General features: G+C 46.1%; 1 protein-coding gene and 1 non-coding gene across 12 annotated transcripts in view; both read left to right on the top strand.

Moving 5' to 3' along the window:
* Lpin2 (lipin 2) overlaps window positions 1-15,881 on the top strand; it is a 74,292-nt gene extending 58,411 nt beyond the window's left edge. For 8 of the 11 annotated variants that reach the window (NM_001437703.1, NM_001437702.1, XM_087566548.1 and 5 more), the window contains 12 exon segments: window positions 2,903-3,090; window positions 4,168-4,261; window positions 4,636-4,705; window positions 6,921-7,010; window positions 7,760-7,842; window positions 8,708-8,852; window positions 9,362-9,510; window positions 10,021-10,107; window positions 10,667-10,819; window positions 11,155-11,269; window positions 12,332-12,435; window positions 12,725-15,881. In NM_001437703.1, coding sequence (NP_001424632.1) covers window positions 2,903-3,090; window positions 4,168-4,261; window positions 4,636-4,705; window positions 6,921-7,010; window positions 7,760-7,842; window positions 8,708-8,852; window positions 9,362-9,510; window positions 10,021-10,107; window positions 10,667-10,819; window positions 11,155-11,269; window positions 12,332-12,435; window positions 12,725-12,869 — 1,423 coding nt within the window. In that variant the 3' untranslated portion in view covers window positions 12,870-15,881. 11 annotated transcript variants of the gene reach the window in all.
* Window positions 6,333-6,395, top strand: LOC120094877 (U7 small nuclear RNA). The gene has a single exon (XR_015630008.1). It is a non-coding gene; the product is annotated as a U7 small nuclear RNA (small nuclear RNA).
* Window positions 15,882-16,695: the final 814 nt, after the last annotated feature.

Raw genomic sequence — 16,695 nt, forward strand, 5'->3', positions numbered from 1 at the left:
AACTCTAGGACAGCCAAGGCTACATAGAGAAACCCTGTCTCGAAAACAAGATAGATAGATAGATAGATAGATAGATAGATAGATAGATAGATAGACAGACAGACAGACCCTGTCTCGAAAACAAGATAGATAGATAGATAGAGAAACCCTGTCTCGAAAACAAGATAGATAGATAGATAGATAGATAGATAGATAGATAGATAGATAGATAGACTGACTGATTGATTTGTGACTTTGTCTCATATTTCCCAATCCTTTCACTTTCACTCAAGGAAATAGGATGCAAGGCCAGACTTGCATGGTGGCACACACTTCAAATCCAGTGCTTGGGAAGCAAAACCTGATAGATCTCTGTGACTCTTGAGTTAGAGGCCAGCCTGGTCTACATAGCCAGTTTCAGGATAGCTGTACCAAGCTATATAATAGAGAAACCTGGTCTCAAAAAGAAAGGGCTGAGATATCACTGTACTGGGTAATAGTTTTACTGGTTAAGGTTGCTGTCTGTTCATTAGCTACACTTAGCTTGAGGACTGACTACTGGGGCCTGTCATAATTGTGCTTTGTCATGCTTGTCACCCTCTGTATTACTAAATTGTCATAGTTTATACAGCTAGACTTTCACACATGTCCCATCATCCCTGTGGGTCTGGCAGCTCGCTGAGTCAGAGGGGCACCCCTCATGTTGACATGTTACTGGTAGGGTGACACCAGCTGCTGCAACTGATAAAGCTTGGGGAGCATGTTTGTTCCAGCACCAGTGCCAATGGAGTCCCCCAAACAGGAGTCTTCTGTCTCAGGAGCCCAGGAAAGACAGTGCAGGAGTTAAAGAGTACACAGCCACCTTCTCTTCTCACCCAGGTGTGGGGTTGCCTCTCTGCCCCTCCCTCCCAGCATGGGTTTGCTGCTCTGCCAGCTCGCTGGGTGTGGCTCTCTAACCCTTTTTAGTGAAGAGACCATTTCTCCATCAGTTCCTGTCTGTCTGGAGGTGTGCATTACAATTAAGAGACAACTTCCCCAAACCTAGAACTTCTTCTGAATCTGAACATGTCTGCGTATCTGCATGCTGCCATCCCTACAACTCCACCTTTAGGTTTGTTTTTATTTTGTTTTGTTTTTTGTTTCCAGAAGTTCATGTTGGTCTCACCAGATGTGCCGTGCTTTGTCTTGCTTTAATAAAACTTTAAGAGTCTCGCCTTCTTGTGTTAGGATGTGATTTAGTGACCAGATGCCTGCTTAGGGTCCTGAGTTCAATTCCCAGTATTAAATTTTTTCCCAGCCTCTAGGATCAATCTGAACATATCAAGTATTATGCTAAAAACTCACTAAAGTTTAAAATAGTTAATGGTTGTAAGTAAGAGATACAGTGCGCTGTTTCCTTTTTTTACATTTGTGTTCCATTACAAAGGGTTTGCAATGCACTCACCTCCTAGCACAGAACTTTCTGTGCCTCATTTAGAAGAGTAGGAATAGTAGTGTCCCAGTCCTCAGTGCTGAGAACAGTCGTCATTGTCTAGAAGGCCTGGCCTTCTGCATACTTTTTCTGGAGTAATTTATGCCTTTTTAAATTAGTTTAGTTTTAGAGTATCAAGATGAGTTTAGGAAATGCCTACGTTGGGGGAGCAGTTTGCTGAAAGAATATCAGTAGTTCTCTCCAGACTCTGCCTATCGCCACACTTCTCTCCTGGAGTGCAGGGTCCAAGCACTTCCAAATGTCAGATTTTTCATAACTGTCCTGTTATTTCATAGTGGCAATTTAAATTAGTGCTTATAATTCCTTTCCTCCTGTAATACAGCCAGGAAGGCCCCAGTTGAAAGTCTGGTACCATTATGAACTGTTTTCTACATACACAGTTAAGTTTTTCCTATTCACATTCTTACTAATGTCATTTAGAGTTTTAGACACTACATTAAAAATCTAGAGAGCGGGGTCACTGGGAAGATGGCTTGGTGGATAAGACCACTTTTCTATGGTAACATATTTTGTGTATGACAATAAAAAATATACCATCCCACACTAGGGCCAGCTACTCTCTGGCCTTCTCAGTCTCGCCGCTTCCATGGCCAGCCGCATGCAGTGACCACCCATCTCTTGGTTCTCTCTCCTGCTCACATTTCTAGCTATCCACCCCCTGTGGTTAGCTGTCACAATCCCTGTAACCCAACCCGTTAAAATCAAAACTCTAGAGGCTTGTAATTTATCAATCAGATTTATATCAGTAAATTCTCACCCCACCAAACGTCCCCACAATGAACTCAGAGCCAATGGATATTGATATAAACTGCCCGCCTAGATAAGACAAATTGTCCTGTAATCATCCGTCCCTTGTAAGACACTCAGTGTCATCCATTTAAAGCCACACGGAATCTGAATCATCTTTCTCTTCCTCTATCTTCCTTCCCCTCTCTCTCTGCCATGTCTCTAAAATTCTCAGCCCACCTTCCTTTTTCACTGCCCAATCACAGGTTCTTGCCTTATCTTGTGCCTGCTCTCACCTCCATATAGACAGCAACCCACAACATGGACCCTGAGTTCAAATCACCAATCCACACACAAAGAAAGGTGTGGCTGCTTCACACGCCTGTAACTTCAGCACCGAATGGTAGAAGCAGGTAGATAAATCCAGGTGCTCTCTTGTTGGCCAGCCTGGCCCCGATGGCAAGACTGCAGCTCAGGAAGGCACACGTGTGTGTGTGTGTGTGTGTGTGTGTGTGTGTGTGTGTGTGTGTGTGTGTGTGTGTGTGTGTGTGTGTGTGTTATATTCAATTTTCTGACTATTCATCTTAGGGGATAAGCTGTTTTATTTGAAACCCTAGAGGACCATACACTAAGCCAAAAATATAAGAAGTCACGATAGAATAAGCACTTCTGTCTCCTCCTCCTCCTTCCTTCCCTCTGCCACAGTGACACCGATCCGGGTTCTAGGCAGTGGCCTGAGTCTGACACATTCTCTGGTTCTCAGTCCCCACAATCTGTGGGAAGTGCAGCTGCAGACAGTGGCACCGAATGCCTCTCGGATTCTGCCATGGACTTGCCTGATGTAACTCTCTCCCTCTGTGGAGGCCTCAGTGAGAATGGAGAGATTTCTAAAGGTAGGCCGGATAGCCATGCCTGGCCATCACTTGTGATTTAAAGTCTGTCTTCTGCCCAAATCTAATTCAATAGATTGCTGGTATGAGAGAGAAATCTAATGAGAAATATACTTTGAAACATTGAATGCCGTCTAAATTCCTGACTGGCCTTGTGAGCATTGGGTACTTTTCCCCATACCCTTAGAGCCTCAGAAGTGCCTTTGTGTGGGAAGGTTTTGTGAGCACCTCGATCTTGAATGATTTCACATTCAGAATTTGGTAACTCACAGGCTATGGTCTCTGAGAGCAGCAAGGTGGGGTCACACTGCATTGATCCTGCTTGTGTGTAAACATTGCTGAACTCCCTGTGGGGCTTTCCCAGCTGCCTTCCTGACAAGCACCAGGACTCAAACTGTGGGACAGTGGCTGTTCACCAACTAGACAGTAGCAAAAGAGTGGGATTACCTCCGTCTCCTGCCTGAAAGATGTCTGCCCCACATTCTTACATCTCCGTGCTCCACCTCTGTGTTAAGTATGGAGCAGTTAGTCACTCAGCAGTGCCTTAGCTGCACATGTCCATCTTGATTTGGTCTAACCCTGAACCACGTTGCTCACGTTGAACTGTGTAGTCAGACAGATCTGGTTCCCACAGTATTCCTGCCTCTGGCAACTTCGTATTCATTTTAAATTAATTTTTCTTAGTTTTTCACTGACCTGTGATGGCTGTTTCCAAGAGACAAGATTTCTTTCCCATGACTAGCACCATCACTTTAGCACTGTCCTGCCTCCTCCCCTTCAGAGAACTGAAGATTTGTAGAAGAGAGAAACTGGGTGAACACAGCCCTAGAACTGCCTCAAAATGGAACAGGGTGCATGTTATAAAATGTTATAAAACACAAGTGCATGTTATAAAATGTTATAAAACACAAGTGTCGGGGTTTAGTTTGTTCGAGTCCTAAAAATGTGGAAGCATCTCTTGACCAGTATGGGAAGCTTGGCTTTCTCTAGGCCCACAATCCTTCAGCACAGAGCAGGTGAGCACCCTGCAGGGGCCGTGCACTCACCGCCACACTCACCTGCCCGCTGTTTGCTTTACAGAGAAGTTCATGGAGCACATCATCACGTACCACGAGTTTGCAGAGAACCCTGGCCTTATCGACAACCCGAACCTTGTGATCCGGATCTATAACCGGTAAATGCTGATGCTTCGACCATTGCCGAGATCTCCACAACATTTAACTGCCACCGTTTCCCGCCTTTAAAGTGTGTGATCCCACAAGTGAGCCAACAGAATGGGCTGTGAGGCCGAGCTTCAGGTTATTGGTGACCAAGTCCTTGAGACACTGTTACTCTTTTCTGTGGGTTTCTCAGTCCAGAGAAGTTTGGTTTAAAGCAAGTCTTCAAATATAGTTGTTCCTCTTGTTATTGGAAAGAATAAACAATTTGGTGTCATTCTTTCCCTTTCCTCTGGTCTTCCAGCCCTCCCTGCCTCTGACTGTCCTTCCCAACCCTGCTCTGCTTCTGACACCTCTGTGTAATGGTTTTGCTCAATTTTGTTTCTCACAGTTACTACAACTGGGCGTTGGCTGCTCCCATGATCCTTAGCTTACAGGTATTTCAGAAGAGTCTGCCTAAGGTGAGTGGTCACATTTGAAATCTTCAAAGAATCTGTGACGTAAACAGTCAGAGTTTAATCTGTGACGTACAACAGAGTTTACATCCTGTATTTGTGGGTTCTATTCAAGGCCTTAAATTTAATATTTTATATCAGAGATCAAATCTAAGGCAAATTACTATATTTGCCCCACCAAGGCCGTGCCAGATTCTACAAGAACGAGTGATTCTCTGCACACCTCCCTAACCCGTGTAGTGCTCTCAGGAGCTGAGAAGGGAAGGCAGCAGTGAACGCCTTTGGAAATGGTAAAGCCCCAGGGCGGTTTGGTGGTGTGAGGCCTTGATGGGACAGAGTGACACGGTTCCTGCCCCGAGGAGGACAGGGCCAGTGACATGGCCTTCAAGAGTGTCATTGGCTTCCATGGGCACAAGGCTCGTCTGTGTGATAATGCACATGTTTGCATCCTTCCTTCGACCAAGCCAGCACGGTCAGTCAGCAGGTTCTCCAGGGCAGGAGGGAGAGGATTAATGAAAAAGACTGTTAGACAGCACTGTAGCATGACCCCAGCCAGTGCTGAGGCGAGGCTGAGGTGGTTTGTTTTTTCCCAATCTGATTTACACCATTCTAATTACATGCAAGTACTAAGGTCAGTTCTAGGTTAAGGAACAAGAAAGCAATAAACAAAGTCCTGTGATCACTGCTTCTAAGGGCCTACCTCCCCGTCCTAGCCCAAAGTCAGATTCTTGCCTGAAGCCTACTTCTTTTTTTTTTTTTTAAGATTTATTATATATAAGTACACTGTAGCTGTCTTCCAATACACCAGACGAGGATATCAGATCTCATTACAGATAATTGTGAGCCACCATGTGGCTGCTGGGAATTGAACTCAGGACCTCTGAACAGCTGCGCCATCTCTCCAGCCTTGAGACTTACTTCTTTGTCCTGGCCCAGTGTCAAATTCCTGCCAAGTAACCCCAAAAGCTCTCTACATTTTTTCAAGGAATGTCTTCTTTGTTAAGATTAGTGACTCCATGTTAATCTGAAACAGCCTGAGTCTGGGAGGTGAAGGTATATCTTAATGTCTCAGCAAAATGGTACAGACTGGGACCTTCAGGATAGCCCTTAAAGGCTGTGAATGTGAGTTCAAAAATAAGTAATTTCTCAACTGTGCAAAAATATAAGGATACAATACGAATTGTATGAGGGGCTTCATGAATCTGAAGGAACAGAGGCAGCTGTATTAATGAGCCAGCTTGTCAGAAAGATACAAAGACAGGCAGATTCCTGAGTTTAAGGTCAGCCTGGGACACAAGTTGTCCAGGCCCCAGGTATAGTAGGAATGGTAATTTGAGGATGGGTCCCACCCAGCTAACTTAGCACGGGTGGGTGACAGAGCCAGGCAGGTCTCTGAATTCTTTTGCATGTTAAAAGGAAATGTGTGCTTGCTGTCTCCTGAGAATTAAGTGACTGGGGTCATGGGATGCTGGCTCATAAAATAATCAAAAGGGAACCTGGCATAAAAAACTGAATTAATATGTAAGTAAAAAACGGGACTTTTGGTCTGCTTGAGATGAGCTTGAAAGCAATAGTACTTGTTTCCTTTTTTCCTTTTTTCCTCTGGCAGGAGCTAAGCTGTCTGATATCTGGAGAGTGGAAACAGCTCTTCAAGAATTTTTCTAACAGGGTTTCTGATTTTAGTTGGAAAACCCATGGAAAGCAAACACAGCTCTTTGAGAATTTTTCTGCTTTCTGATTTTGATCAGAAAACCCAAGGATTACTTTTAGAATTTTTTCTAACAAGATTTCTGACTTGGTTGGAAGATCAAGAATTTTTTATAGCAACTTTTCTGACTCTGGTCAGAAAACCCATGAGTTACACAGATAGCTTTTAGAATTTTTACTAGCAGAGAGAGCTATCTCAAGCAGAAAACTAGCTGTCTCAACCAGAGAGTTTTTAGGAAAGCAATTTAAAAAAAAAAAAAAAAAAAAAGAGCAGAGCACAGAGAGCAGTCTAGAAATAGAAAGTCCTTTCAGCAGGACCTAGGCTACCAGCGAGGACCCACGATTTGACTTTGAGTCATCTCTTTTTGCTGCTCCCAAACACCCCTCTAGGAACCCAGGCCTAGACAAGGCTGGTCCTTGTCACTCTGTAGTAAGGCACTGTCTACAGGACACTGTGGTGAGGATGCAGTGATTTAGAACCCTTGGTCTTATACACTGCCCTAAACTCCGGCAGGCCACAGTCGAGTCCTGGGTTAAAGACAAGATGCCGAAGAAATCTGGCCGGTGGTGGTTTTGGCGAAAGAAAGAAAGCATGACCAAACAGGTAATGAATCTGATGATTTCAAAGCAGCTCTTTCTGCCACTCATAAGAGGGCAGGCCACAGGCACTGTTTGTAGTGACAGCATTCAGGGCCTCTGAGGGTCACTGCACTACACTGCTGCTTTTTCCAGTAAAGCGATGGAGATGGTTGAATGGCTGTTTTGGGGGGAGGTTGGACTTTTAGCATAGAGCTGGGTGGACCTGGGGCTGACTTTGACCTTGACCCCAGAGCTCTGCTCTTTCTACTTCCGTGTCACGTCTCCAGCATGAGTAAGCGCTTATCCTCCACAAATCCCCATGCAGACATGAGGAGTATCCCGTTTAGCAGAGAGCAGAAGAGAAGGCTTGTTCAGAGACCCACACTCAGTGAGTCTTCACTTTCCAAAGCCTTCAAAGGGAGAGGATTCTGGGAGTTTTACCTGTTGCTTTTCAGATAGCAAAAAGTTAGTCCTGCTTCACCAAATTATACCATGCGTATATCAGTGTGGCCGCTGGTTGCCTCTCTCCCTTCTGCAGGGCAGTTCAGGTTGTCATTGGGCCAGTTATATGTTGTGTTTTATCACAGTACTATTAAAGTTCCCAACTAGTTCCCCAAGGACAGCTTTTTATAAGCAGAATAATATGATTTCTGCCCTTCAAGCTACAAGTAGAAAAATATCTCGTTTCCAGTCATGTATTGAGATTCTGTTTCCTATCAAGGACTGCAGCGGAAGTCTGGAGACATTGTACGTTGACAGTATCTTTCTTTGCAGTTGCCGGAGACCAAGGAGGGGAAATCTGAGGTCCCTCCAGCAAATGACCTGCCTTCCGGTACTGAGGAGCCCGTCAGTGCCAGGTGAGTCCCTGTGCTTTCTCCCACCTCACAGCACTTGTCAATTTACACTCAACTGATAAAGCAATTCTGCTAAGCATGTAGCCAGAGATACCTTCTTCCTGTAGAGAGGTATCATGAAGTGGCTTGATGTCGCCTCTTGGTAGTTATGAGCTGCCTTTCCCAGGTTACAGGGCTAAATACACACATCAGTAACTGCTGTGCCTCTGACAGAGCCAGGCTGCTAGGAAAGGCAGAACTTTGGGAAGGGATCTTGGACTTAATCAGAGCTGCTGTCCTGTATCTCTGCTCCCATGCACTGTCCTTTCATTTGGGCATTTGAGTTGGCTGAGCCTGAGAAAAGTTGAGCATGTTGTATGCTCCTGAATTAGCATTTCCAACCCCATGTGATGATGGCAATCCTAGTTTATCTCCTCCGTATTCTTTCTCCTTGAGAAGGAGTATAACATGAGTTTGCTAACATTAGAATATTCCCTGCTGTGTCCGGAGAGTGGCATGCAGTCTGCCTGCTCTCATTCTGCTAAGGGTATTTTAAAAGATAGAGAAGTAACTGCCTACCGCTTAAAAGGAGGAGGAAGATGGTGGTCTTCTACATCTGTGATGCTGCCAGTAGTTATGGCATGAGTAAATGGATGTGGGTAAGTGGTAGTGGAAACAGTTCCTGCTGGCCTAGAAAGGGTTAAAGGGTTTTGTTTTGAGACCAAGTCTTCCTATGTACCCAGGCTTGAACGGTTCCTTCTGCTTCTGCCTTAGCCTTCTGTGGGCTAGGATTATGGACATGTGGCCCTTGTCTATTTTCTTGTCCTAAATTATAAAAGCTCTCATCAGTCAGGTACGATAACTTTGTAACTAGTTTGATGTTGGATAGACCTGCAGAGAATGACACTTCTAGTGACGAGGGGTCACAGGAGTTAGAAGAAACCATCAAAGTTGACCCCATCTCGATGGAGACATTGAGTCACTGTGGAACAGCCTCATATAAGAAGTCTCTCCGACTGTCCTCGGACCAGATAGTAAGTGTTATGCACTAGAGTTGTGTTTGCGTAAGCGTCCCCTCACTAGGGGAGCAGCACCCCCACACCGGGTGAGCTTGTTGCATGGGTTCCTCCCCACCTAGACCTTGTGCCTCAGTGTCTCGAAGCAAACCAAGGACTGTATTTTTAGCAGGCTGCTTTGGTAAATGTTACTCCCCATTCAGCACAGGACCAGGAGCTGCCTCTTGGGACTCATAGCAGCAGAGCAGCGACATTTACAATGCTGTGCAAGGCTTTACTGGGTGGAGTATGAGGCTGTGGCCAGGGCAGTAATTTCAGGTGTTTTGGAGGAGAGGGAGGCTTTGTTTTGTGTGGGGCATCAGGAAGTCCTTGGAGTTAGAAAACAGCACGTTGTGACCATGCTTGAGTTTGGGCTAGACTGCATGCTAACACCAAAGAAATCATGTGCCCTGAGCTTTGTTCTAAAGCTTTAAACTCTGTTCCAAAGTACACTAAAGCTCTCCTTAATGTTGTGCTTTTTATAAAAGGCAAAACTGAAACTCCACGATGGCCCCAATGATGTTGTATTCAGTATCACAACCCAGTATCAGGGCACCTGTCGGTGTGCGGGTACCATTTACCTGTGGAACTGGAATGACAAAGTCATCATTTCTGACATCGATGGAACAATAACCAAGTAAGCTCAAGCCTCCTGTGGGTGGCAGGAAGGACATGGGTTGGGGAGGCCCTAATCCTCAGTAGCAAGAGCGCCCTTTAAACCATATGCCCTACAATGTCCTGGAAGCAGCCCAAGTGAAGCCATTTTATGGCTGAAGAGGAGGTGTGTGGAACCATACAAATGAATTCTCAAAACTAACATGCAAAATCTGACTATTTGGTCTCCAAATTCTAATGTTCAAAGAAGACAAACTGTTAGCATTTTAGGGATGCGGGGGGGGGGGAGATGTGGTGGTAAATTATCTCTGAAAGTAAATACTGGACTCCCTGTTACACTGTTGTCAGGAGTGCCTTGGGGCACACCATTACAGGGCTGCCTTTCGGCTGCACAGAATCAGAATAAGGCCATCCTGGAACATCGTAGACAGCTTGCATCCCCACTTAGTGCTTATTAGCAGCCAGTATGGAAAATGACTGACTTTATGTGTTGGATTTCTGGGGTCTGCTTCTATTTCTCCCCTCTTGCCAGGTCTGATGCTTTGGGACAGATTCTCCCACAGCTGGGTAAAGACTGGACTCATCAGGGCATAGCTAGGCTCTACCATTCCATCAATGAGTAAGTACCATTCTCGAGTGTCCTGCCTCAGCGTAGCTTCGACTAAGTGTATTTACTGGGCACAGGCATGTGTAGAAGACCGTTTTTTAAGGAAAACCTAGCCATCCTTTTTGGGGTCTTAGCATGTCCACAGTCCATGGATCAGGAGATATATAATGCCCATTTTAGAATACCATGATAGGAAATCAGAATATGTCAGCTACTCAGATGTGACTTTACTCCCTGTCCCAGAGAATGGTGACTGTCCAACAAAATGTCCTTAAAATAAGGCCTTTTGGATAATTCCTTTGCAGCAAATACCATAAAGAGAGTCCGGTTTTGTCCATTTGGGTCTTTTTCTGAGCTAGTGCACACTCTTGGGACTTTGCAGTTTGACCTAATCCGTTCTGCATGTTCCCCTTTTCACCGTTGTGTGTAGTCCTGATTTCCTTCTAAGTTCAGTAATTGATTTTCAAAGTAAATGAGAAGACCTGGATTTGGATCTGATAAAAGAAAAAGATTCTTTTCTTTATCCAAAAGATGCACCTAACCAGGCTGTGTGTCTGTGTGTTGTCTTTAGGAATGGTTACAAGTTTCTGTACTGTTCTGCACGCGCCATCGGCATGGCCGACATGACCCGTGGCTATTTACACTGGGTCAATGACAAGGGCACAATCTTGCCTCGAGGCCCCCTGATGCTGTCCCCCAGCAGCTTGTTCTCTGCCTTCCACAGGTAGCTTTCCAGAGGGCATGCTTGGGCCTCTTGTGGGCAGGGGTGGGTGCTGGAGCCCAGGGCTACCCAGCGCTATGGGAGCAGAGCTCTGACAGGGTCTGTTTTCTTCCATTTGCTGGCTCTCTGAAGTGCTCAGTCAGAGACGATGAGGTAAAGTGTATCTCTTTCCACTGATTATCACTCACATACTCTGTCAGGAGACTGGGCTAGAGAAAAGGAAGAATGCGACAGTGCCCAGGGATTAAGAAAGTAGGTGGCCGTGAGCATGAAAATCCAAGAACATACTCTAAAAAAACTACCATTTCAATTTGGTGATTGTATCTTTTTGTCTTTAGGGAAGTGATAGAAAAGAAACCAGAGAAGTTCAAAATTGAGTGTCTGAATGATATTAAGAACTTGTTTGCCCCATCCAGGCAGCCCTTCTATGCTGCCTTTGGAAACCGTCCCAACGTAAGTGTCTGTGGTATTGTGTGTGGATCCTGTGTGAGCAGAATTCAAGAGGTGCATTTTAGGGTCCAGCCCTGTCAGTGGCTTTCTGCCCAGTGGGGTTTCACTTGAGATACACCTCATACCCCCAACCCTGGACTGGCCATTGAGCTCAGAGCTTTGCACATTCTAGGCATGCACTCTGCCATTGAGCTGTGTTATCCCAAACCCTTTTACCCTTTCTTAAATTTTTTAAAAATTTGAGTTACAGATGGTTTTGAGTCACTGTATGGGTGCTGGAAATCGAACCCAGGTTCTTCTGCAAGAGCATCAAGTGCTCTTAACAATGAGCCATCTCTCCAGCTCTGTTTTAATTTTTTTTAAGATAAGATCTCGGAAACTTACCCAGGCTGGCCTTGAAGTCATTCTGTAGCATAGACAGCCTTCTTGCCTTAGCCACCTGAGTAGCTGCACTAGAGGCAAGGGTTATTCAAATTCCCTAGCAGTTTGGGGAAGTCCTGCATTCCCTATTGACCCCAGCACTGTACACAGAAGGATGTCCTCCTCCACCCCTAACCCCAGTTACAACATTTTCTCAGGCAGTTCTGCCTACATTCTAGCTGGCTCTCTGCCTTAAGTTCCGATTCAGTTGTTCTCAACCTTCCTAATGCTGTATGACCCTTAAATACAATTCCTGTGTTGTGGTGGCCCCCAACCATGAAATTATTTTCATTGCTATTTCATAACTACATTTTTATATTGTTATGAATCAGAATGTAAATATCTGATATGTAAGACACCTTATATACGACTCCTTTGAAAGGGTCATTTGACTCCCCAAAGGGGTTGAGAACCACTATTCTCATGCCCTTGAATCCACACCAGAACCATGGCATGAGTTCCCTTCTCTGCCTTTTGTACTGCATCCTATAGGGGATTTCTCCGTATCTCAGGTATCCTAAAGGTGTGTTGGTTCCCTTGTCTGACTTCCTGTGTACTCTGGGTTTGGCTAAAGATTTCCACTTGTCAGTTGATGTCATGGTTTTGGCTTATGAGGAGCCAACTAAGTTGTCAATTCTTCTGCAGGATGTCTATGCTTACACACAAGTCGGAGTTCCAGACTGTAGGATATTCACTGTGAATCCAAAGGGTGAATTAATACAAGAAAGGACCAAAGGAAACAAGTCATCGTAAGTACATTCCGGCTGCAGCCAGCACCCTGCAACCAGGTTATAGCTGAGGACAGATAAGGACCAAGACAGGGCACAGCCTGAGGGGCAAAGCTGCACATCTCTGAGTGTTCTGTTCCTTGTGGATAACTGCTTAAGGAGTGTTTGTGTTTGTGTCTGGACCCTGAGACAGTGCTGGCTCTAAGTGCTAAGCAGCCCTCCTTTAATCTGAAGAGTCAGCTTTACACCATGGCCTTGTTTTATATCAAATGTAACGTAACAACTGCGTCTCTTGCTCGATTCCCTCCAGGTATCACAGGCTGAGTGAGCTTGTGGAACACGTGTTCCCACTTCTCAATAAGGAACAGAATTCTGCCTTCCCATGCCCAGAGTTCAGTTCCTTCTGCTACTGGAGAGACCCAATCCCTGACGTGGACCTGGATGACCTAGCTTGAAAAAGGCCTGTGGCAAGGTGGGGGCACTGTCACTCACCTCCCAGCAGGGAAGGTCACTGGCCCTCTTACAGATGAAGACCCAGGAGCTGACAGGAACCTGCTTTCCAGAACAGGGACAGAGTCCCCGAAGCTGGCACTGCCACCTTCTTTCAGCTTCCTAAGCCACCACTCAGCACCTAGACAGAGGAGTAAGGGGCAGTCAGCCTGCATTAGAAGCCTGTGCTCTGAAGCCTGTGCTCCATTACTTGTGGGCCTCACATGCCTCTTGTGGAGTTGTGTGCTGTGCACTGGTCAGCTGCATAGTTTAAAAAGGAAGAAACCAGAAACTCAAAAAGAACAGACCAGCACATGACTACACAAAGTAAAGAGTTAAAATCTCCACTGGTCAGTTGGGATCGTTTCTCTCTATAAACAGGGCTTTCTGCAGAGATCCAGTTAGTGCTGCCAGCTGTGTGTACATGTCCTCCTCCGGACACCTCCACTCCTGCTCACTGAACTAGGACAGCTGCTTCATGTGCCAGGCAGGCAGCGCCAGCACCTTGAGCCCAGCTGCGCCAGCGTGGGCTGTAAAGTTGGGGGAAGGCAGCCTAGCAGCACCATCTCCTCGCTGAGAAGGAAGTCGTTTAGGTTGTCGTTATGACCTAGCAGAAGAACAGGTGCATATTTCATGTCTGGAGTAACAGTGAGGCCTTGGTTTAAATCACAGGAGAGGCAGTGGCTTTCCTCAGAAGTGTAGGGCAGTTGCCTTGGGCCTTGGGAGTCCTGTTCTCTGACACTGTCACTGCCTTAGGTGGTCCTTGGGGCAGGTATTTCAGGACAGGATTTTTGAAAGTCTGGGCTTCAGATTTGCTAAGGAAAAAGCCTTTGGCTGGTGGCATTGACCAGTCCTTTGAACTCCAGCCACATAAGAAGTCCATGGAGGCGTGGGAGAGAGGGCACTGAGTGCCCGTTGAGAGCGAGCACCGCGGCAGGAGCCCAGCCCACCTGATTCACCTGTCAGCTCTGACCCTCATGCAGTTGATAGTGGGCTACCCCTGCACCTCGCTGCACCTCGCTGGCAGCACCAGACACTGGCCTAGTTAAGTGCTTGTCAATGTTGGAACACACAGCACCAGGGAGAGTTTTGTCCTCAGATCTGCAGAGCCGGGACCAGCTGGGTGTGGACAGTCACTGCAGTGCTCACATCGAGAAGTACTGAAGGAGGGCGTTCCAGAGACCTCAGTGGTTCAGTCACAACCTCCCCTGGGAAGATGGCCGTGGCGGCTTCTGAGCAGAGGGGGAGCCGCCCTTAAAGCTGTTCCAACCCTGCATGCCCTGCAGCTGGATGGCTGGCCTGACCAGGCTTCAGTTTGCTTCACTCAAAATAACGCTCGCCTAGAGTTGGCTTAGAAAAGGGGTGGTTATTTTCCAGATTGGAGAGTTGAGTGTCCCTGCCTCATTTCAGTATTGCAGTTGAATGCAGAGACCATGGTTGACAATGTTTAATTAAAGAAAAAAAGGACCATGTGAAGCACAGTTCTCAGTGGCAAACCTGAAGGTACATGCTCCCAGAGAAGGGGCCACACAGGCTTCCACAGCTGATGTTTCCCATACAATTCACTTCTCCTTCGTGAGTTATCTGTGTTAGGTAGTAGGGAAACTCAGTTACGTTTATGTGAAATTCTTGCCGGTTAGTGAAATAAGATCCTATTAAAGCAGCCACGTGGGATTTGATGCCCAAGCCATCAGTACCTTGGTGGTGTAGCACATCTTCGCTTTAGGGAAGCAGAATTGTGTACTTAACCTGAGCTTGGTAGGATCTCGTGGTACAGAATGTCTTTTATGTTTTCTCTCAGACCACTTCTGTTTGTCCTTTAGGGAGCTTTTTACCTAGCTAGTCTGTTTGCTTTTCCTGACAAACTCTTTTTTTTTTTTTTTTTTTTTTGGACACATGGGCCTCTTCAGAAGGTCCAGCATAGGCTCTGGGTCTCTTGGCCTGTGCCGAGAGGGTGGCTGGTCTTTCTGTCCGTCTGTGTGTCTGTTAGCCCGACACTTGTCACTGCACATTGATCAGTGAATATTTAGGATAATGAATGTAACTCTTTCCTTATTTAAAGGAGTCTTCCTTGCTGAAAGTAGATGATTACTGTTACTGTAGTGTTATGAGTGTTAGGTTTGTGCTGAAAATCCATTGCCATTTGTTACAAATGACATTTGTTCTTTCTGTGAAAGAGAGATGCCCTTAAGTGTGTTTGCACACAAACCCTTAGATGGCTTGTTGCAGTGTCACCTTGTCTTCAGTGACAGGTGATGCTGAAGAGACACTATGGCAGACCAGCCACCCGTCCCTCCATCAGTGTTGCATCAGTGACTACGGCCCCATGTCTTTCCAGTTCAGTCTAATGTTAGTGTCTGGTGTCGAGTGTTGGCACTTCCACTGCTGTGGAAGTGATGGCTGCTCTCCCTGTGGAGGTTGTACATGTGGACCTGGAGCACACACACGTAACCGTATGATCAGTACTGCATTTCCTGTGGTCTATCTGCATAGTCAGTTGGAAAAAGAAATGTGTTGGTGTAGTAACGTAAAAACAAAAGCTGCTAAAACAGCCTAGAGTGGGTCAGGACCACAGCTGAGCAGCAGGGAGCCTCTGTCCTGTGCAGCCCCTGTCCATGGGGCGGGTCCGGCCTTCTGTAGTGCTCTTCAAAGCCATCATCCGAGAGAAGAAGCGGTTAAGGTGACGAGCGAGTTTATCACATAGCCCTGGGAAACCTTGTTTGAGAGCACGCTGGGGTTTATGCAAAACTTGAAGGCAGAGGAAAGACTTCCCTTTTAATAATTACACTCAGCTGATGAAGGACTTGATTATTAGAGAGCAGCCACTGAGCAGCTTTCAGTCGTCAGTAATGAATTGTAAACATCAGTGCAGTACCTTCAATGTGGTACAGAAGTTGTCTTCAGATGAACGGCTCATGTTTTGGTGCAGTGTTTGATGTTCACAAAAATGTTACAATAATAAACTAACGTGAACTGAGTGCATTGGGCTCCTTCTTCAGGGACATTTGACCGCATCAGTGCCCGAGATTGGCACTTACAGTTACCAGCCGTACGTACACATCACTTTGTCTTTGCTGACATGCTTGTCTGAAGGAGGGGCCTCTTCCTGATACTCACTTGTAAAGCCTGGTTCCAGTGAAGCGCCAACCGTAAGGACTGTGTCAGCCTTGTAGCTTCTGTCAAGAAGTGATTCTTCCGTGCATCACTTCCTTACAATCTGGTTCCCACACCAGACCTTCAGAGTCTTCTGGGAGTGCACTCAACTATAATACCCCACCTTTCCCAGGTCACAGCAGGTAAGAGTCTGATGTTTCCATCAGATTAACAAAGTGGACATACTCTGTTACCACAACCTCACATCGTATAGGTGATGACAAGAATTAGTGTGGCATCATCCTCCCTGGGCATCCCATCCCCTGGGCAGGAGACCTGCTGGATCACACGTCCTTAAATGAAAATTTTGTGTTTGCTGCTTTCCCTGACAAGAGGCACAAAAACCACACATCTTGAGGGCAGGGGCGTCTATATTTTTGTCCTAGAAAATAGTCTGATTATAAGGGCAGTGGAGTTTTCCTCTGAACAGTTTAATGCTCTGAGAGCCCTCACCCCTGTACCTGCCTGTGTACCTCCTTCCATCCATCGTAAATAGCACAAGATTGTGTTTAGAAAGTGGATGGGGGCCAGACAATGCCACTCTTGCGACCATAGGCCTGGAGTTGAGGTGTCCACTTACTTTCATGAAGCGATAGGTGTGGGAAACAAGACCTGAATTAAAATAGACTTGAGCATTCC

The sequence above is a fragment of the Rattus norvegicus genome, chromosome 9, assembly GCF_021556685.1.
Source record: "Rattus norvegicus strain SHRSP/BbbUtx chromosome 9, alternate assembly SHRSP_T2T, whole genome shotgun sequence".
In the NCBI taxonomy this organism is placed as follows: domain Eukaryota; kingdom Metazoa; phylum Chordata; class Mammalia; order Rodentia; family Muridae; genus Rattus; species Rattus norvegicus.